A 22,487-nucleotide genomic window follows, 5' to 3' on the forward strand; every position below is an offset into this window, starting at 1 on the left:
TGACAATAAATAACTAATACTAATAATAATAACATCAGGTTCTTGCTGATGCATTAACTCCTGGCACAACGGATTTTAAGTTAATACAACAAGACTGGTCTAAGTACCAGTTATGAAAGCAAACGTTTATGCAAGCTAGGAGCTATATGGAAAATAAGCTTAATTATGGAGAAATGAAACAAGATTTTTACTCTACATTAAGCTCAAGAAATAGAACTGTTAAATTTATTAATTACAAAAACAAATTTAACATTACATTTCAAATCAAATTAAATGAGACGCACTCGCTCACTCACACAGAAGCTAAATACTTACGCCTAGGAAAAACACCTTAACTAAACTCTTAAGACTACAAAATACACAAAGGAAATACTAGTCAATGAATGCGGTGTATCACCCAAAGCTGGAGAACTAAAGGTGGGAGCTTGGAGAAACTGTAAGTGGAGTTTGGGTACTAGCTGACCTCTCGCACTGCTGCACAGGTCCTGTCTCCGTCACAGCAAACACTAAACTGAATTCAAATAATGCATAAGCAGTACGCACAGGCCACCGGAAGAAGGCGTGGCTAACGGTTGAATGAAGCAGAGGCAAACGATAAAGAAATAATTGTATCGCTCAGTAGCGCACTTAGTGACGTGCATTAAATCGGTCACTTTTTGAAAACGGTGACAGATTATTTGAAAAGTATACCCCGGAATGGGAGAGAGAAACGGTTAACTGAGCGATACACAGTGAGTTTTCCACTAATAGTTCGTGGCTTCTCACAAAAAGGAAATGTCGCGAATTGATTCGTGACATTACGCCCCATGAAAATTAAATCTTTCTTCCTTCAGAAGAATGATTTCAATATACATACATATAAATCCTAACTCAGTCACACAAGATTCACACTGTGGTGTGTGTGCTATCCTGCTACAGGAGAAAATCGCAGTCGCCAGTGAGTGAAAAAACCTCGTATTTACGTTAATAGAAGCAAGCTTGAGGGAAAAACTCCGTGACGACGGTGAAAATCCTGTACTCAGGTCAAACTGAGCGAAAATTCGCTACATTTACACTGACAACTAATTGTTGTGTAGCGTGGTGTATGTAATACGCGGTGTAGGTGTGACAGTTGTAGTGTAACTGTACCTACGTGTAAAATGACACAGTAAATAATATGGCGACGACGAAGGCAGAGGAGAAGAGGCGGCAGCGTGCGGCAGACGATCAGCTGGCCCGCACAGCAAAACTGCTACACCCATTGCTGAACCTGCAAAACCAATTAAGGTGGAGCATCAAAAGTGTCAATGAGACAAAATTCTTATTATGTTACAATTACTCTCTCTGGCTAGCAGTCAGTACATGCTACGAAAAGTACACTCGAGGTCGCCATTAATTATAGCACACGATTATGGTCGGCAAGTCGAGAATCCCTGTGCAAACTCGGGTCTTCCATAGCCTCGAACCGCACACGGGTCCTCAACCTGTGCCTCAACCTACAGTACTTATATTAATATCGGAGAGCTGAGAAACCTTGTGCAAACTTGGGTCTTCCATAGCCTCAAGTCGCCTCTGCAGAGTTCTCACTTCCCCCATAACCTACAGTACTTATATTAGTATCGGGGAGCTGAGAATCCTTGTGCAAACTTGGGTCTTCCATAGCCTCAAGTCGCCTCTGCGGAGTTCTCTCTCGAACTTCCCCCTTAACCTACAATACAATACTTATATTAGTACCGGGAAGCTGAGAATCCTTGTGCAAACTTGGGTCTTCCATAGCCTCAAGTCGCCTCTGCGGAGTTCTCTCTCGAACTTCCCCCTTAACCTACAATACTTATATTAGTACCGGGAAGCTGAGAATCCTTGTGCAAACTTGGGTCTTCCATAGCCTCAAGTCGCCACTGCGGAGTTCTCTCTCGAACTTCCCCCTTAACCTACAATACTTATATTAGTATCGGGAAGCTGAGAATCCTTGTGCAAACTTGGGTCTTCCATAGCCTCAAGTCGCCTCTCAACTTCCCCCTTAACTTACGGTACATAATATGTATGTACAGGCCCTGGACATAATGTGTCCTGTGGGGCCAATGGGCGAGACGTCAGGTCTGCACCCACTTCACCACTACCCTGTCTCTCAACTGACTCAGAGATTACGGGTGTGGTTACAAATGGCACAGGAAGGGCATGTCCCTGATTAGTGGTGATACTTTGGCACACACTGCAGGAACGGACAAAACTATCTATGTCCCGTCCCATCCCTGGCCAGAAAAAGTCAGCTCGGATACGGCCCTGGGTCTTCCTTTTCCCCATGTGACCTCCTGAGGCTGAACAATGACCCCATTGTAACACTGCTAAGCGGTACTTGGCAGGAACGACAAACTGCAGTCGAACCTCGCCTCGGGTGTTCGTGACTCACGGTAGAGCCGTCCTTGTTTACGAAGGAACTTGGCTCGACCTCCCCGTGAATACTTAATCACTCGACCCTTTTGTTTGTTCCGCACGGTAGCAAGTGTCGGGTCAGAATGTTGTTCTTGCACAACAAGTTGACTACACATCAGATCTTGCGGCGATTCAATGATCACTGGGGTGACACAGTCTGGAGCCTCAGTCATGGCTCGTGTTACCGCAGCAGCCGAAGTCTGAGTAGCGTCATCGGAGCAACTATCCTTGACTCCTTGAATATTGCCTACTATCAAGTCAAATAGAGGCTCTGGCATGACAACTGCAAGTGTCGTACCAGTATAAAATGGAGATGCCACCTGGATACATGCCTCAGGGAACAATCTCACTGATCCATCAATAAGCTTTGCATGGATCTGTCGACCTGTATACTGCTCAGGCCGAACTAAACTCTGCTTAACAGAGCAACCTGAGGAACCATTGTCTCTCAGGACCTTCACAGGAATGTCTCCCACAAACCCTTGCTGAACAAGGAAGGTACTATCACCTGTGGGAGGGCCTGTGGAGGAAGCAGCTAGCCACTCATGAGGCTGCTGAATTGATGTGGCAAACATTGTGCCTTGAGGGTTATATTGGGAAGATGGAACATTGGCCATCTGTGGAGGGGGGTTCACTGTCACTGTGGGACTAGTGAACTGTGGGGAAGCACCCACACTGGTAGGGACGTGACCACCATGTTCCTGCTGAGGAATGAAGGCTGCATTCGCTTCCTGCCTCTTTTGAGCTGGTGAAAAACTTTGTCCCGTCGGTCGGTTGCGTGGCTGATACTGCTGCTGGTTAGGGTACCTGTTGTACCGCTTCCACTCAGGTTTCTGAGTGTTTTGCCCCTGGTCCTTCCACTGCGGTTTTGGACCTTGGCCATTATTCTGAGAACGGCCTTGGTGCTGGGATTCAGTCTGAGACGGCTTCCCAGACTTAGCAGTATCTTTTCTGCTCCAGGTGTTTTGCTTACGAGGTTGATACCCGTATGCAGTAAAGAATGCGTCAGCCTTCTCTGCCATTTGGCTGGCATCTTTCACCTGGCAGATCTTAAGCTGTGCTATGAGCTCAGCAGGCCACGACCTCTCTAGCTGTGTACGCAGCATAAGGTCAATTATCCCCTCACGCGTGGAAGGAGTTTCATCTTTCTCCATCCACTCATTTAAGTAAGCTGTGAGACGATCAAGGAACTGAACAGCTGTCTCCTTGTCTTGGAGACGAGCTCGCATGAACTGAACTTTGGCGTCGTCTACTGTGAGACCATACGCCTTAATGAGTGCAGCTTTCATCATCTCATATGTGAGATTGTCTCCACGAATTCTGTGGAGAATATCGAGGGCAGGGCCCTCAAATAAACTAAGAAATTGGATCCGCTTAGCTGCCTCATCCAGTTGATACATGTCTGCCATGTCCTCAAAACGAGCTATGTACGGCTCGATTCGCTCGCTTTCCTTGTATGAAGGAAGCTTGATGCGTGGGGTCGCCAGGACATGTGCAGGAAGAACGCTCGTGGAGCTTGGACCAACTGCACCAGACGTGTCTGAAGCCAAGGAATCTCGCTTGAGCTTCAGCACTTCAAGTTCATGTTCTCGTTCTTTGTCTCGTTGTTCACGCTCGTATTCGCGCTGTTCTCGCTCGTGTTCGCGCTGTTCTCGCTCTTTTTCTAACTCGAGCTCGCGTTGTTTCTGCTCGTGTTCGCGCTGTTCTCGCTCTTTTTCATATGCACGCTCTCTTTCACGTTGTTCGCGCTGTTCTTGCTCGTATTCGCGCTGAATCTTACGCTCATCACGGGCATCATTCTCGCGCTGCTGTTCCTGATTATGCCGTGAGAGTATATACTCTTTAATTTCGGTTGGGTCCGAAAGACCCATTTCTTTGGCTTCCTGTAAAAATACAGTAGTAGCCATGGCGCTAATTTATTAAGCAAACCGAAATTGAGTACTGACTGCTTAGCGACGAATACTAATAAACACAAGTAAAGAATACAGACACAAGCTAGTGGTGACCAGTCTTATCCAGTTAACTGGCAAAGAATAAATAAAAAATGTAAATGACTGGGAAGACTCAATAATAAACACAATGGGTACGGCGACTTCCCAGGAGCGAATAAAATCGTCTGGCGTTACCAAAAATAAACTAGAGTTAAGTACTCTATTGATTAATAAAGCAAAAATTCACTTGCTAAATCAACGGTAACCACCAGTAAACTTGTGCCTATAAACTTTAATAATAAATACCTAAATATGAATGAGTGAGCACTATCTCGTGAATAGCTTTAGAGCTAGGAGTTAATATCCTGGAATGAGGTCGCCAATTGTCACGGAGTTTTTTTTTTTATAATATCACGGTAATTTTGATATAATGCTTAAAAATTATTTAAATTGATATTTATATTCAATAATATTGAAGCGCAGAGACAATGATTGTCTTGCTACATCAAGCAACGATTACTTTACGCTGGCTTGTGCACGATTCTCTAAGAACGAGAATTTATAAACTTTCTCAACAGTACACAGCAGAGACTAATTACTCACAATTGCTGAATTACTGTACTGTTAGCCTCTGGAGAAAGTTACATCACCCCTGACAATAAATAACTAATACTAATAATAATAACATCAGGTTCTTGCTGATGCATTAACTCCTGGCACAACGGATTTTAAGTTAATACAACAAGACTGGTCTAAGTACCAGTTATGAAAGCAAACGTTTATGCAAGCTAGGAGCTATATGGAAAATAAGCTTAATTATGGAGAAATGAAACAAGATTTTTACTCTACATTAAGCTCAAGAAATAGAACTGTTAAATTTATTAATTACAAAAACAAATTTAACATTACATTTCAAATCAAATTAAATGAGACGCACTCGCTCACTCACACAGAAGCTAAATACTTACGCCTAGGAAAAACACCTTAACTAAACTCTTAAGACTACAAAATACACAAAGGAAATACTAGTCAATGAATGCGGTGTATCACCCAAAGCTGGAGAACTAAAGGTGGGAGCTTGGAGAAACTGTAAGTGGAGTTTGGGTACTAGCTGACCTCTCGCACTGCTGCACAGGTCCTGTCTCCGTCACAGCAAACACTAAACTGAATTCAAATAATGCATAAGCAGTACGCACAGGCCACCGGAAGAAGGCGTGGCTAACGGTTGAATGAAGCAGAGGCAAACGATAAAGAAATAATTGTATCGCTCAGTAGCGCACTTAGTGACGTGCATTAAATCGGTCACTTTTTGAAAACGGTGACGAATTATTTGAAAAGTATACCCCGGAATGGAGAGAGAAACGGTTAACTGAGCGATACACAGTGAGTTTTCCACTAATAGTTCGTGGCTTCTCACAAAAAGGAAATGTCGCGAATTGATTCGTGACAATGTTACGAAAAGGAAAATTTTCGCAGGTTGTATCTGTATTCTTCTGGAAAAACAATACTCTGTTCACTTCAACTAGGCATAAAATTGCCAACCTTCCATCTTCAGTTATGGGCTGTAACAAGAGATTAGCACTACAATATGATGCAGTCATGAAGAAATTTTACTGAAAGGATCCAAAGCTGTAGTATTGTCTTATTCTGCCATGAAGCTACGCCAAATAAGCTGTAGAAAAACGAACATATCTGCCAAGTTAAATGAAATATCGAAGAGGAGAGTTCATAATCTCCCCATGTCTCTAGTTTTTCATGCAGGAACGATCTAAGTTATGACTGGGAATTGACCATAAATGTGTGTGTCAGTCCCTCGTGTTATACCAGCCCCAGTTACACTCCTCTTCCCCCTACAAAGTTTTATGCATGTCCCAGTCAGTTTCTAATATTACTGTGTTTTTAGGCCGTATTACATATGTCCTCTCCTAACAGAACTCTGCACATGTCCCAGTCGGATTTGGTTACTTATCAAAATCCTTATAATACTGTGTTGTCAGGCCGCGTTGCATTCGTCCTCCCCTTACAGAATTCTGCAGTAGTCCTTGTCGGATTTATTTGCTTTTAAAAAATCGTAATAATACTGTATCGTCAGGCTGTATTGTATCCGTCTTCCCCTTACAGAATTCTGCGCATGGCCCAGTCAGGTTTGTTTACCATCTGGCGGCTGCAGTACTGGCCACGCCCCAACGAATGTACCGCCTCAAGCCAGGGAGGTGCCTCGGGTCCTAAGGCACTACAGGTACCATATTAACATTTTTTTTTTTTACCTTATCCTTAAGTTGTTTATGAGACTGGCTTGTTGACAATGAGGGCCGTGTTGAATGTCGTTGTGGAAAATTCGTATCACCATTTCCTTTGCGATGTATTCTGCACATAACGCCTCCGTATCCCCTTGTATGTTATTGATGCAAACTGTGTCGATATTAAAACCATATAAAGAGCATACAAGAGACTGTTAACGTGTAAGATGCAAAATAAATCGCAAAGGTAGAAGTACTGCGAAGCCTTCTACGCCACTTAGAATACATGCCTAAGTTACTGCTACGGTTAAGGAAGGAAGTAGACCTTGAGACATGAAAACAGGTGGGAAATGTGAAACAAATAATTACTTTGTGTGCGTGCTTTAAATATCAACAATGGAGACTTCTTTGTCGTAGGAACTGGCTAAGATATTTTCTGAATTCATCTTCCGCAGGTCAAGAATTTCTCCGGCCACTTCTTCATCTTCGGCGTGGGTCTGTGTCTGGCCCTGGTGGTGTACCTGGGGGAGAGGTTCATATACAAACGCTACCCACACCTCTTCGCTCATGGTGAGTTATGTCTCCCTCTCACTTGGGTTGACACGCACGAAATTACTTACGGTGATTCTGTTACTGGGTGTGTGCACAAAATTACTTACGGTGATTCTGTTACTGGGTGTGTGCACAAAATTACTTACGGTGATTCTGTTACTGGGTGTGTGCACAAAATTACTTACGGTGATTCTGTTACTGGGTGTGTGCACAAAATTACTTACGGTGATTCTGTTACTGGGTGTGTGCACAAAATTACTTATGGTGATTGTTACTTGGGCCGACATGCACAGAATTACTTACGGTGATTCTCTTACTTAGGCTGACGTGTACAAAATTACTTACGGTGATTCTGTTACTTGGCTTGACATTCACAAAATTACTAACGGTGATTCTGTTACTTGGCTTGACATGCATAAAATTACCTACAGTGATTCTGTTACTTAAGTCGACATGCACAAAATTTCTTACGATGATTCTGTTACTAGGTTGACATGCACAAAATTACTTACGGTGATTCTGTTCTCATAACTAAGGATCGTGTGCTTCAACTTTAAATCATGAAGTAGAAAGCAAACTCCAAATTTTTTATGATATTTCTGAAGGACGTGATGCTGCAACCTGTGTGACTTCTCTCCATCATTGCTAACTGCACTTTGCAATGTGGGATGCAGGCTGACCATAACCAATAAGCACAGACTTTCCCTAAATGACCGTCAAATAATAAGGACTTGCATTTTACCTCATATCGGTCAAAAGATCAGTTTTCTGGGCGGGAGAGCCTGAGACATGGGAGAATTCTCATCTCTCCTTTCAGCAAAGACAAATATAGATAGATAGATAGATATGTGTGTGTGTGTGTGTGTGTGTGTGTGTGTGTGTGTGTGTGTGTGTGTGTGTGTGTGTGTGTGTGTGTGTGTATTATATATATACTGTATACTTTGTGTGTATGCGGCATTTATAATTCAAAGCCGAACCAAAACACACAAAGAACACATAAGTCCTGGTGCATTATTTGTAGCTCTGAGATTACTCTTAATAATAAAAAAAACACAATGCTATTAATCGTTCCATCTGTGAGACCTGACGGAGTGTGAGGTGGTGAGGATATGGTAAGGGGAGGGGAGCCAACACCACACCACACCACACCACACCACACTACTCTCGTGTCATCACCACCACAGACCCTTTTAATGGGTTGTGCTTTTTCCAGACAAGCCTCCCTCAGGAGCCTGACACTGACTGACAACCGGGTAAGGTCACGGATAGTATACTACAGGTGGGAGTAGTGTAGGTGTAGGTGTAGATGGGAGTAGTGTATGTGGGAATAGTGTGTTTGGGCAGAGTAGTAGTTTCACCACTACAGGTCAAGAACTGCGAGACTGCTCTGGTGGTGTAGCCTAACGTAACACGCATGCTCAATAACCACTGGTCGTATCTTAAGTGTGTGTGGATTTATCGTAACATCTCTGCCTTAGTAACTTATTCTGTACATTACATCTCATATCCTCTTGTATATTCCTGATGTAAAATATGTTGACATGAAAGAAACATAAACAGCACTGAAGAGGATGTTAAGGTGTAATGTGGGAAAGGAATCGCTGAGGATGAGGTGCTATGAAGCCTATTATGCCACCTCAAATGCATCCCAGTCACAATACAGCACCACCTATAATCCCAGCACTGCATGGGGGCTATCTTGGTTTTTTGAGTGATGGCCGGGCTTTGTTTATGTGATATATCGTGTAATTATTATTTCCTAAAAGCACCATCATCCTGCTTATCCATGGGTCTCATTTTTCGCCTTTTACTTTTGATTTATTTTTGTTTCTTTGAGTGTCATGTAACTCAGAATTTCATAAAGATTAATGAAACCTCAGTCACTCAATCATTCGCACATAATGTTTTTTATTCAACATGTTGAAAACTTGCAAAGTTCAAGGTACAGTACTGTATATACAGTAGGAGCTATAAGTATAAATTGGAAATTCTGAAATAAGTGAAGCAGTTTTCTAACTGGACACAAAATTCTGAACAAAATGGCATTTAATAAATATAACTGGTTCAAAACTAGCTGAGTGATTTTAAAATTTGTACAAAGAAATCTAACTTTTCATGTGGCTAGGTTGAGTTTGGCCTGCATCAATTTCATTTAATATTGGTGGACATGAGATGAAACTTCAGTAAACAACAGAATTTCAGGATTAACTGAAGTCAAGATTTAATCTACTATTTCTCATGTTTCTTTACGACCTCTGCGATCCATCATCCCAAAGGGTTTTAAGAGAACAACCTGTCTGCATTACAATGAGAGCAAACAGTATTTTAGAGAATCTGAGGCATTTATCTGCATATTGTCTTTGGTCTTGCAAGCAAAACAGAAAACGTGATGATTCTTCCTTTTCTTGACAAGTGCCTTCCACTCTGTACCCGTCAGTAATCTATATGTCCCATTTGAGCCCAGTGTCCTCAATATAGGACGGACTTGGGAATTTCCAAAGGTTAATAAAGTAGGGAACCCCCGGGTAGGGACCTACGAGCTTCGCGACTATAGCCGATACGCGGAGGGCGGTACGCTTAGTGCCCTGCCAGCACAATCCCTCGCCCAGGAGCTCTGGGAGCCAATAGGATATACTCAGAACAAAAATATCCAGTAACAGACACATGGGATGCTGTTTAGTTCAGTCACATATTTATAAACTTCAGGTTCGTTATTTGGAGGACCAGTTTCTTGTCTGTATTACTTGTTATGTACTTCACGGAGTCTATCTATCTATCTGTCTATCTGTTGCCAGACGCCTCAATCCCGTTTGGGGTGGCCACAAACAAATCGCCTCCAACTCGCCCTGTCCCCCGCCATTTCACTACCCTGCTCCCAACTCACACCCCCCTCTCTCATATACCTCTCCACCCCATCCCTCCATCTCATACTCGGCGTCCCCCTCCCTCTTCCCCCCTCCACCTCACTCACATACACTCTCTTCGTCAGTCTCTCACCCTCCATCCTTTCCACATGGCCAAACCACCTCAGTGTGTTCCTCATAACGCTTCCTATCACATCCACACCCACACCACAACGCTCCTTTATATCCTCATTCGTCAGCCTGTCTCTCCATGTGACTCCACAGGCTCCTCTTAAATAACTCATTTCCACTGCTCTCACTCTTGACTTGTGTCCTTCCAACAATGTCCAAGCTTCACTTCCATACGTTAGAGTTGGTATTACAATACTGTCATGTAGTAACTTTTTCACTTCCATGCTCACTTCCCTGTTTCTTATCACTGCTTTCAAAGAACCAGCAACCTTTCTTCCCTGCTGTGCCCTTTCAAGCACTTCACCCTCCAAACCTCCATCCTTACTCATCACACTACTCAAGTACTTAAACGTACTCACATTTTCCAATTTCTCACCATCCAACCTCGTTGTACATTCACTGACTTCACCTCTCTCAAAGACCATCACTTTACTCTTCCCTACATTCACATTTAGATTCCGTTTCTTACAAACTCTCCCAAACTCATCCACCAAGCCTTGCAGCTCCCCTTCGTCTTCACTCAACAACACAGTATCATCTGCAAACAACAGCACAGGGAGTTTCCAAACACCATCCTCTCTCACCAGGGCCACTCCAACATCCACTACCCTACCTTGTACCTCTTTTATTACCCCATCCATGTACAGATTGAACAACCATGGAGACATGACACATCCCTGTTTCAACCCAACCTTCAAAGAGAAAAATTCACTTAGTTCACCATCCACACGCACTGCAGCCTTCGCACCATCATACATACTCTTCACAGCATTCAACAACTTCCCATCTTCTCCATATATTCTTAATATTTTCCACAATCCTTGTCTATGCACCCTGTCATATGCTTTCTCCAAATCCATGAAAGCCGCATACAACTTCTTTCCCTTCTCTAGAAACTTTTCCACTAAAGATCTAAGAATGAATATCTGATCTACACAACCTCATTCCTTCCTAAAGCCTCCCTGTTCTTCTCCAACTAATTTCTCTGTTCTTTCTCTAACTCTGTCAATAAGTATCCTACCATACACTTTTCCTGTTATACCAATAAGACAAATGCCCCTATGAGTCACCTGGCGGAATTCAACACAAACGGTATGGTTGCCGCAACACACCTGCAGTGGATCCCATTACAACCATTGAGTGGATTCCAAGTCTCGTATTACAATATATCATACAGCCAGACTGTCCCCAAGAGTTAGTCTCAAATACGTGTTGGAGAAGCTACCTTGGTCTGTGATGACCACTCCTCGATAACAACTTTCTGAGGTCTCCCTCTGGCATCACCTCAAACTTCTCCTTGCATCCCTGCTGGTGTAGCCGGTATATCAATATTAAAACAGTATTCTTGTCCCAGATCAGTTTCATCTGGACTTGACAGCACTCATGTCGACGGATCAGCCTGGCCGACATCTCGTACAGTGACGTCAGAGCGACTCAACCCCCCCAGCTATTCCTCACATACGTGAATGCCAAGCGTCACATCTGCCTATTGCTGATTAATGATGGATACATTTGTATTCCGCCAGTGGAATTTTTTTTTTACAACTAACTGGTTAAAACACGAAGATTTTCATTGATATAAACTTTTAGCACAGTCTCTAATATTACCAACGATTTAGGGTCTTACTGTAAGTTTCTGAAGATTTCGAAACACTAGTTCTTCATCGATCTGTTCTGCACATTACACCTTATTATCACTTGTATGTTGTTGATGCACACCATGACATCAGAATAACATAAATAGCAGATATTAAGGTACAGTAGGTAAAATGCATCGCTAAGGAAGAGCTGCCACAAAGACTCCTATGCCATCTAGACTGCAGCGTTTACTTACCGACGGCGTTGCTTGCCATTCCATTGGACATGCTGTTTATTAGTTATCCCTCTACTGTATTTTCTCTTTCCTTGATTTTTTGAGCCTGCCTCACCCCATCCATAGATGAGAAAAAGAGGTTGAAATGATGATGATAGTGATGATGATAATAACAATAGAGAGATGACGATGATGATGATTTTCCCCAGTGTCTACAACATTCAAGACAGTGCCCAGGTCCCGCCGTCGTCGCACTCAACGGCATCTGCTGAAGCAGCAGCAACTGCTGAGCCGGCGACTGCGGCACTTGGCATTGGGTCAGACTTCAGCGTTGTCACCGCTGACCCGGCCACAGTCACCCCACTACACCCCCACACCCGCCCTCAGCTTCACCCCGGGCCAGTGGGACACGTTCATCGTCAAGCCGAGGCCAACCTTCAAGCCATCCAGCCACACCTTCACCAACACCACACCGCAGCGGCCACCCATCAACCCCGTCCTGGACATGGACGTGTTGGCCAACCTGGATTTACCACTACATAAATAAGCCTCAGGTGTAGCGTTAGGATAAGGCTTTGTATTCTTGGTGGCTTTAGAGATTTTGTAACACCTTTTCCTAAGCGATGTATTCCACACCTTAGTATTGTATGTTGTTAATGCAAATTATGTCAATAATAACACGACATAAATAACATACAAGGGAATGCTAGGATATGGTGAAATAGATCACTGATAGGGAGTTGCTACGAAATCTCCCATACTACCCAGAATACAGGCCTCGCCTCAACTGAATGAATTATAAGCCATCCTTGCATGAGAACGAGTAGAGTGCGGTTGTTATTAGTCTCTCTCTCTCTCTCTCTCTCTCTCTCTCTCTCTCTCTCTCTCTATATATATATATATATATATATATATATATATATATATATCAACACACACTCCAAAACACAGGGTGGTCCGTAAATTACTTCCTTCTCTCTTGTGTGTTGTGGTGACGGCTCAGTGTACTGGGGCGAGGAACGCAGACATTTTGGCTGGTTGACGAAATTATTAATGAACCTTGTAATTAAAAGCCGTAAAGAATCGCACAGCATAAAGAACAAAAAAGGTTTATGGGAAGCAGAAAATGACGTAGGGTAGACACTGGTAAAACTGGCCGAGCCGTCCCTGCAACACACGAGAAAGTTGTTGATGTGGCCCCAGGAACATTAGTGCGTAAAACCGATGGAATGAGAGTTGAAGTTATCCTCTTGCAGTCCGCCATCCTCCTTTCGAAAGTTTTGGGGACAGGAATGAGGTTGGGACATATGTATAACTGTGCAGCGGTGTCTCCCAGTTATATCAGTGCCACCATGTGAAGGCGCCCTCTCAACCACCACCACGTGAGAACTGTGATGTGTAACGTATGGACTACCCTGTGCTTCTCTGGCTTCAGCAACTAGTGCGTGATTGGTACGCGCCTCATAGGTGGCAAAAAGTACTTTAGCGGTAGAATAAAAGCTTTGTGGCACAGAGTATAATTACGTAGGACTGATAGTGTCTTCCTTGCCCGGGTACAAGTAGATAAATTACTATAAGTTCACGCGTTTAGTTTTAAGTGGCTATCGAGATTTCGTAGCACCTCTTCCTCAGCGATGTATTCAGCACGTAACACCTCTGTCTCCTCATATTTGTCATTGAGGCAAAGTATATCGATGTTAGTGAGATATAATTGGAATACAAGTGGATATGAATAGTTCTATATTCATTTCAAACTAAATTGGCCTAAAATTGTCATCTCACCACCTTCAATGCAGAGTTGTAACAATAGATTACCACCAGAATACAGTACGAGACATGGAAATGTGCTATGGAGGGGATATAGATCTGTAGCATTCCCTCATTTCCTGCCCTAGAGCTAGGCCAATATGCTGAAAAAAAAAAAAAAAAAAAAAGAAAGTTAGGGACAGCTAGTTAAGGTGAAATTGATAATAGTAACCGCAACCCCGGGCTCATCTGAAGGTGAACCCGGTAAATTGCAGGCTAAAGTTGCCTTCGCCCTGCAGTCCTCATTTCAGGGGACGGTAAAGGAGTTGAAGAGACGCTTGTATAACCAGACAGTGGAGCAGCTCGTAATGGTGCCACCACATGCAGGCGTCCCTCTCCAGCACCGAAAGAATATGAAGGTATAAGAGGCAAAACAACACTACCAACATTGCCAAAGGAATGCAAGATGGTTTCCACACAACTACAGTATGCTACACTGATGTGCTTCTGTCAAACGGCCATGATGATCAATGAACATACAACACCATCGGATCTCAATATTTGTGTGTTAATATGGTTTGACGTTTGACCCCATGAATCCCCTTTAAAAGCCGATATATATATAAAAAAAGAAAAAAAAATAGTGTGTGGAGTTATTGACCCACGGAACAACTGTGCCAAGTTTGAAGCAAATTTATGAATAAATAAAGGAATGCCACCATGCTGAAAGGGCATTTGGAAGAAAGAATAATAATAATAATAATAATAAAAGAGGAGGAAATACAGCACCTATTAAGTCTCTGAGGAAGAAGTGTTACGAAGCTTTCCACGCCAATCAGAATACGGACCAATAATTTCACACGAATAGCACACATGGCAATAAGACGGGGCTGAGATTCGTCAATAAACTTATGATCATTTCTCTCTCGTAACTGTGCTCTTTTCACTCTAACTTGGCCTAAAATTGCAGTCTCTCCATCTGGAATCTGATGCTCGTCACGAAGAATTGCCATGAACCACAATTTGAGCCGTATCATTTTTTTTTTTTTTTCTGCAGCTGAACTACGTGAGATAAAGTGAAAAGTACGAAATTCCCCGCCAAGTTAAGATGAACGTACTATAGAATCATTATTATTATTATTATTATTATTATTATTATTATTATTATTATTATTATAGCACAAGTTCGCAGAATCTTCCACTATCATATGTTCGTCATTCAAAAAATCATGGAGTTTGATCATTTGAATTTCGTTAAAGCCGGCTTTACTAGACCCTGCCACGTTTACTCTACCCTGGCATATATCCTTAACCCCATTCACCACAGCAAATGGCCAAGTGTAGTCAGGTTAGAGGGCTGATATGACTAGGAACCAAGGCGACTCATTCTTGCTCCATAACTAAGACTGATCGAATTTCATGCAACCACGACATAGGATTCCAGTTGTGGAGTGGCTCAGTTCCGTCACGTGAAAAAAAATAATAATAATAATTGTAATCTTCGCAAACACCAGCGACACGTCATAAAAACTTCCCCTCCAAAACCATCAAGCCAGCCCTGAATGAGATACCATTGGCATGTTTAGGTATGAACGGTGGATATTAGCGCCCAAGCGGTGACATGTGAAGGAGCGTGGCACGTTGGGAAACTGGTAGACCTAAACTACAAATCGAGTTTAAGTCCAGAATATATCTGTCTATTGCCAGACGCCTTAATCCCGTAAGAGGTGGCCACAAAAATAATCGTCTCCATGTCGCCCTGTCCCCTGCCATTTCACTGCCCTCCCCCCACCTCACAGAATCAGACACATAAAAAGAAAAACGTAATTAAATCATGTCTGTTACGGTCCAGCTGTGATATTGCCTTGACCTTCGTGCAAAACCAAATCCTAAAATTGGTTTGTTTTCATCTGACGGGACTGAACCACCCTCACAATTTGATTACTAACTCTCACTTTTGTGAAATTCGATGCTTGGTTTTTAGGCTGGAAAGAGTCTCCTTGGTTACTAAGCAATGCAACCCTCTGGTCTGGCTACACTTTACATCAGCTGAGGTGAAGGAGGGGGGGGGGTCTTTGTTATGCTGTAATAAACGCACTCTAGTTACGTCATGGAGTACATCGCAAGTTTAATTTTGAATACAGCCCGGGAGTGAGATTCTCCAACACATCTATGATCGATTCCCTGTCACAATTCTAATTTGTATTTTAAAGGACGGACAAGAGTGCACAGTAGGCTAACCCATGCCTCTTATTCCTTCTATAAAAAAAGAAAATCTAAAACAGGAGCACACTGAGAATGCAGCCCCGGCACCGATCAGTTGGTGGGCAGTTTTCTTTGCCCTGTGGCCCCAGCCTTAGCTTGACTGCTCTCAGAATCGATTTACTTCATCTTTGCCAAACCCTTAAACCTTCCACGAAGTTTGGTCTAATTCAGATCAAAGCTGACTGAGTTACCTTGCCCCATATCCTTGTTTTTTGGCTCAGTCCTTTGACATCTACCTTTGACTGTTAGTTCTCAAAATCGAATCCCTTCATCCTAGCCTTACATTGAGCCTGTTTACCAAGCTTCGTCTATATTGAATAAAACCTGTTGAAGTTCACCTTGCCATGTTACCTTCATCATTGACCTGTTATTCTCAAGACAATAGGTCAAGCCCATGCCTGACCCTCAACCCTCCTACCAAGTTTAGTAAACATCAGATGAAAACTTTCCCAGTTATTTTGTTCACTAAGACAGAGAGGCTGAAAGATGAACACACACATGTCAAGCAAAACATAAAGTCCACTTTCACTTTGCAAGCGCGGGTGTCATTACGAGAGGAAAATCTTTTTTTTTTTTGGGGGGGAAGGGGAAGGACGACAAAGGGAGAGCAGATACCTTTCATTTGTCTCGAACTTCCTGCAGATCAAAATGTATGTTAGGTGAGTGAGTTGGTAGTAGGTGTGTTTGTGAATACGCCTCGGAATCTGACTGGCCTGACAGTGCAGTGTAATATATGCATTAATAATATGACTGAAGAGAAGGGGTGGTTTCCTTTATCCTTTGTGGGCCGGTCGTACATGAAGCGCATCTCATAACAAAATTGAAAAATAAAAATAAAAAAGTCTCAACATCCTATATTTGCTGAAATATAAACTGCTTGGGTATTGGTTGTTTCAAAAGATGTTCCCCATAGAAGATAATATGGTATTAATATCTGTCGACTGCATGATGGCACATGAATGCAGATGATTTTTTATTGTGGTCCATTCCTCCCCTAGAATATAAACAGATAAATATGTTGGAGAAACACACATTACACGTGTTGACACATGTGGAATTTTTTTTTTAACGCTTTAGTCGGGATCGAACCCGGTTGAAACATACCCTTCCATACTGGATATACCTGGTTCTTTATAAAATTCGGGCGGCTTAGCTATTATCACGCCAAGGCGTAGTGATAGCAGTGTGTTACTCCTATCTAGGAGACCCAGGTTCGATTCCTGTGTGTATGTGTGTGTGTGTGTACACCCACACACACACACATATATATATATATATATATATATATATATATATATATATATATATATATATATATAATGTGTGTGTGTGTGTGTACATAAAGCCGAATGATCAGTGAACAACTGGCATAACAAATATTGTACAAAAGACCAGGTAATAGGGTGGGTGCTGGAAGGTGCCGTCGCTAATGTATTGCCACAGTGTGAAATTTTCGAGTTATCTTCACGAGATGTGCTGTACATACTATTTTTTAGCACAATTCCATGTCTATGATTTGTTTAGGATGCCCATGAAGAACCCAGCTTTTATTTTCCTAACGTAATCAGAGACAGTGTAAGCGCTGAAATTTCTTACGGTGCCATATAGTAAGAAACTTTGGAATTATGCGATCCGATGCGAGGTGAATATGCTACCACTGAACCATAGACTCCCCTAACCCAGTGGACTGCAGGCTGAAAAGATGAGACATGAAATGAGAATATAAGAGATGGTGCTACAATACTCTTTTCACTTTGTCTTGACCAAACCTAAAACTGCCGTCCTCCATCGTAAATGCCGAGTGATTGCAATAAAGTAGATGTTGTTTCTTCCTGTGCATTCAGAGAAACCAAGGAAACTGCATACCGAATCCAGCGATATGTCTCCCGATTTTGTTGATATGGATGTACTCACTGTCCCCTTATTTCCGATCATATTATTTTGAGGAGAGCTGACCCCTCCAGGAATCACTGAGGGGTTACGCTCCCCAAATATCGCATTACGGATGACAGTCCATTGCACAACATGTACTAAGACATCAATGTCATATCTGCCCTTCTTTCACTATCTCTGAGAATTTTTTAAATTTAGTGATGGGGGCTGGTCACCCTAAAAGTCAGGGTTGGAAAACTGTATATGGTGGAAGACCTTTGGATTAACCAGATAAACTCATGTGAGAAGTTTTATCCAAATATTTTTCATTTTTCTGATCGTTTTTATTTTTGAGACAGGGGCTGACCCCTCAAGAACCACTGGGGTTAGGGGTAGAGGCACACTTCCCAAATCTCGCATTAGTATATAAGAGTCTGTTGCACAACATGTACCAAGATATCAAAGCCACATCTTTCCTCCTCCTGTTTTGTGTCCTAAGTTTTGGAGGGGGGTTGACCCCTCAAAAAATAATGGTGCAAAAATTAAATGTAGTGGAGGACATTATCAAACAACCAGACGAACTGACCTGAGAAGTTTCGTCAATATCCATCTGCTCAGTTTTCCTTACGTTTTATCGTTTTTATTTTGGGGATGTGCCATTGTGGGGGTCACGCTCCCCAAATATCGCATTGCTGATGAGAGTTCGTTGTACAACATATACTAAGATATCAAAGCCATATCAGCCCTTCTTTTATTATTTCTGAGAATTTCTGATTAGACTAGAGAGGCTGACGCCCCAAAATATCATAGTAGGAAAATTGTATATAATGGAAAACCTGCCCAGAAGCCCGACGAACGCACCTGGGAAGTTTTAGTTAGGTCCATCAAATAGCCTAGGAGGAGTTAAAGCACACACACACACACACACACACACACACACACACACACACACACACACACACACACACACACACACACACACACACACACACACACACACACACACGGCGCTTAGAACATTACATAATTTCAACTGCAACACTTGATATGTGAAGGTAGGGCCAGGTGTTGCAACTCTCACGTAGCCTCAAACCAACAAAAGACGCAATTCATTATACCTTATAACCCAACAGACTAAAAGTAGGGTCGTTGAAATGAGAAGTACAGTACAGTATAGTACAGTAAACCGTAATACTTTACACAGTAGTACAAAATGAGTACTAAGTTGACGCCTCGTTAATATTTATGGTGTATTACGATATTTTCTTATTGTCTGGCGTTCAGTTTTTGTCGTATAATGTTACACTCTTGGTAGTCTGTGACCCAGTCAGATGCAACCAGACTTAAGACTGCTTCCACATTCATTCCTTTTTAAGATACTGCCCAGCTAAGTCTCATTCCTCTGTTTCTGCTGTCACTACTACTTTTGATGGCGTGGCTCGCATGCATCTATGTATTGTTGCGGTCGGCTTACACATATCCGACGTTAGCAAGTATAGATCAGAAATTGACCATTATGGGAACGGTCGCCAAATGGTAACTGTGAATTCTATCATGTTGGCTTAGATACACTCTAACCTTGATGGGAAATTATGTGTTTAAGTAGAAGAAGAAACAGATGATGATCATGATCATGAAGAAGGCGATGATAAAGTCGACGACGACGACGATGACGACTATTTTGAAGGCGCCGATGGCGAAGACGACGACGACGAAGACAATGACGAAGTTGGTGATGATGACGATGATGAAGACGATTTCTATGACGATGTCATTGACGATGGTGAGGACGAGGACGATATTGAAAACGATGACGATAGCAAAAACGATGACGATAATGAAGACGATGACGACTGCGAAAAAGTAAAAGACAAAGAAGTTGAAAACTGATTAAATTAATCTTAATGCCTTTTGACCACATGGTTTCAATCTCCCCCGGACCGGATAATCCTAAGGATATGCAAGCCCGTATCTACCAGCGGATCTCGTAAGTCTAGTCTAGCACGGAAATCGTAATGTCTTTCCAATCGATCTAAAACGAGCGTGGCCAGACTTGCTCGTTACTGAACCTCGTAAGTTAAGAGAAGGTCGAAACTCCTTTAGCGGATCTCGTAACCAGGATTTAGCTGTCGTGTTTATCTGCAATTTTTTTATTTTTCTCTAATATATTTCCTTTTGTATATAATATAATTTTATAGTGTAGATTGTGTAGTGTACGTAGTGTATAGTGTTGGCTCCTGTATTGGCAAAATTTTTACGCTTATGCATCCGTACATCAAGTTTTCCAGCCTCTTGGAAAGAAGCAAATATCCATCCTGTTCCTAAAAAAGGGGCAACTTCTGATTCATCAAACTATAGACCAGTTGCAATAACTTCCATTCTCGGCAAAGTTTTTGAGACGCTAATTAACAAACACATAGTCAAGCATCTAGAAATCATTAAATTAATCAATGATCGGCAGTATGGATTTAGACAAGAACGTTCAACTGTAGACATTCGTTGCCTTCTTACCCATCAGATTAACAAAACAATAGACCAACACGGTGAAATACACACAGTAGCACTAGATATATCAAAAGCATTTGACAGAGTATGGCACCAGGCCTTATTGTCTAAGATATCACACTATGGCCTTGCATCACTGGTTCCTCTAATTTCTTCTTACCTTCATAATAGAAAAATACGGGTCATGGTAGATGGTATTTATTCCCACTTTCATTCCATAAATGCTGGCCTACCTAAGGGATCAGTTTTGGCGCCAACCCTCTTTCTCATTCATATAAATGACCTCCTATCTGTCACTCACAACCCAATACTCTCTTATGCTGATGACTCGACACTTCATAGTTCTTTCACATTCAGTACCTCCTTTACACAATTTGATCTTATAAATTCCCAAATAAACACAGCAATTTCTCTGAACCAGGACCTTTCTAAAATTAATCAATGGGGACAAACAAATCTGGTCTCATACGCTCAGAAAACTAAATACATTAATTTCTCCAACAGAAAGAATCCCTCAGACTCTCACATAATTTTAAATTATGTCAATATTCCCATATCCACTACAATTGATATCCTAGGTGTTACTCTAAACCCTTACCTAAGCTGAATAACTTATGTTAAATCCCTTGCTAAAAATGCTTTCAAATAATTGGGACTTATGTACAGAGTTCGTGAGTTCTTCACTGACGAGCAGATGGCCACAATATACAAAAGTCATGTGCGTTCTCAGATCGAATACTATTCACCACTGTGGAGTGGATGTGGAGCGGTTGCACTGAGGCAGTCGGACAAAATTCGTAATAAAGCCATTAGATTAATCAATAATCCTGCCATCACGCAAGACCTTCCTCCATTATCAGTACGCAGAGATGTTACTTCTTTAGCATTATTTTAGTGATATTTTTACCGTAAGTGTTCAGACGAACTGGCTTCAGTTGTTCCTCCCCTTCACATTTTCTCCCGAAATACTCGGGCAGCTGGGAGCGCCCATGAATTCACACTCTCTACCCCGCAATGCAGAACCTATGCATATCAAAATTCATTTATCCCTAGAACTACTACTACTCTGGAATTCACTTCCTGGGAGTTGTTTCCCACAAACATTTAATCCACTTCAATTCAGATCCAGTTGTTATAAATATTTTATGAATGGAGGATGCCTTTAGGCACATGGACTTTTTTTTTTTCCCCTTTGTTTTTCCTTCCTCCATTCATTATCTATAAAAAAAAAAAATAGTGTTTATTGCTGGTGTGGTGTATGTAGTTTATTGTGAATGTACGAGTAATCCAGAATGTGCGGTGTAGTGTATATGTGCTCGTATAGTGTTCGGTGTATAGTGTATTGTGTATAGTATACTGTATTGTGTATAATGCATGTTGTACACTGTATCATGTACGTTACTTAGTGTACGGTGAATGGTAACAAATTGTAGATTACATGCTGTATGGTGTATGGTGAATGGTGAGTATGGTGTGTATGGTGCTTTTGAACGGTGAGCAAGGTGTGTATGGTGTATGGTATGTACTCTGTAAACTGAATACGATGTATATGGTTTATGGTGTGCACAGTGTGCATAATGTTTTGTTCGATATTTGGTGTGTATGGTGTGCATCGTGTATATGGTGTATTATGTGTATGATATATAGTGCATAGTGCATAAGGTGTCTGGAGAGCATGTTGTGCTGTACATGATGTATGGTGCGTATCGTACTGTTAGTATGGTTGTATGGTGTATTCGTACAGTGTTCGTTGTGTACACACAGCAAAAAAACTATCGTTACAGGGGGGTCCGATGTGTTTCATACTGAACAACCTGGCTGTCTCGCTAGGGTTGGTAAGCCTGACAGTGGGTGAGTTGCCAAATAGGACGAGGTAGAAATGTGCATGGGAGAAGCAATGGATATAGCTTATAATAAATATGCAACAAACACACGCAGGGATACCAATGGAGGAGGCTGTTATCAAAAACCTTCATTCGTGTGTCATTTTATATCGCGCAGAAGGTGTAACGATAGTTTTTTTTGTTGTATGTACATGGTATAGTTTGTATGGTGTGTATATAACGTTTATGGTGAGTATAAAGTACACATATCGCATTCTGATTAACGGTTTAAA

General features: G+C 42.0%; 1 protein-coding gene across 1 annotated transcript in view; it reads left to right on the forward strand.

The window, feature by feature from the left end:
• The window catches only part of LOC145416966 (glutamate receptor U1-like), a 58,820-nt gene extending 46,290 nt beyond the window's left edge, over nt 1-12,530 (forward strand). Inside the window, exons 15-17 of the mRNA XM_080285813.1 lie at nt 6,465-6,582; nt 7,039-7,153; nt 12,193-12,530. Of these exons, the coding sequence (XP_080141939.1) occupies nt 6,465-6,582; nt 7,039-7,153; nt 12,193-12,530 (571 nt within the window). The remainder of the gene's footprint in view (nt 1-6,464; nt 6,583-7,038; nt 7,154-12,192) is intronic.
• Nucleotides 12,531-22,487: the final 9,957 nt, after the last annotated feature.

This window comes from Coenobita brevimanus, chromosome 108 (assembly GCF_032717465.1).
Source record: "Coenobita brevimanus isolate Jiangsu-jjx chromosome 108, ASM3271746v2, whole genome shotgun sequence".
In the NCBI taxonomy this organism is placed as follows: domain Eukaryota; kingdom Metazoa; phylum Arthropoda; class Malacostraca; order Decapoda; family Coenobitidae; genus Coenobita; species Coenobita brevimanus.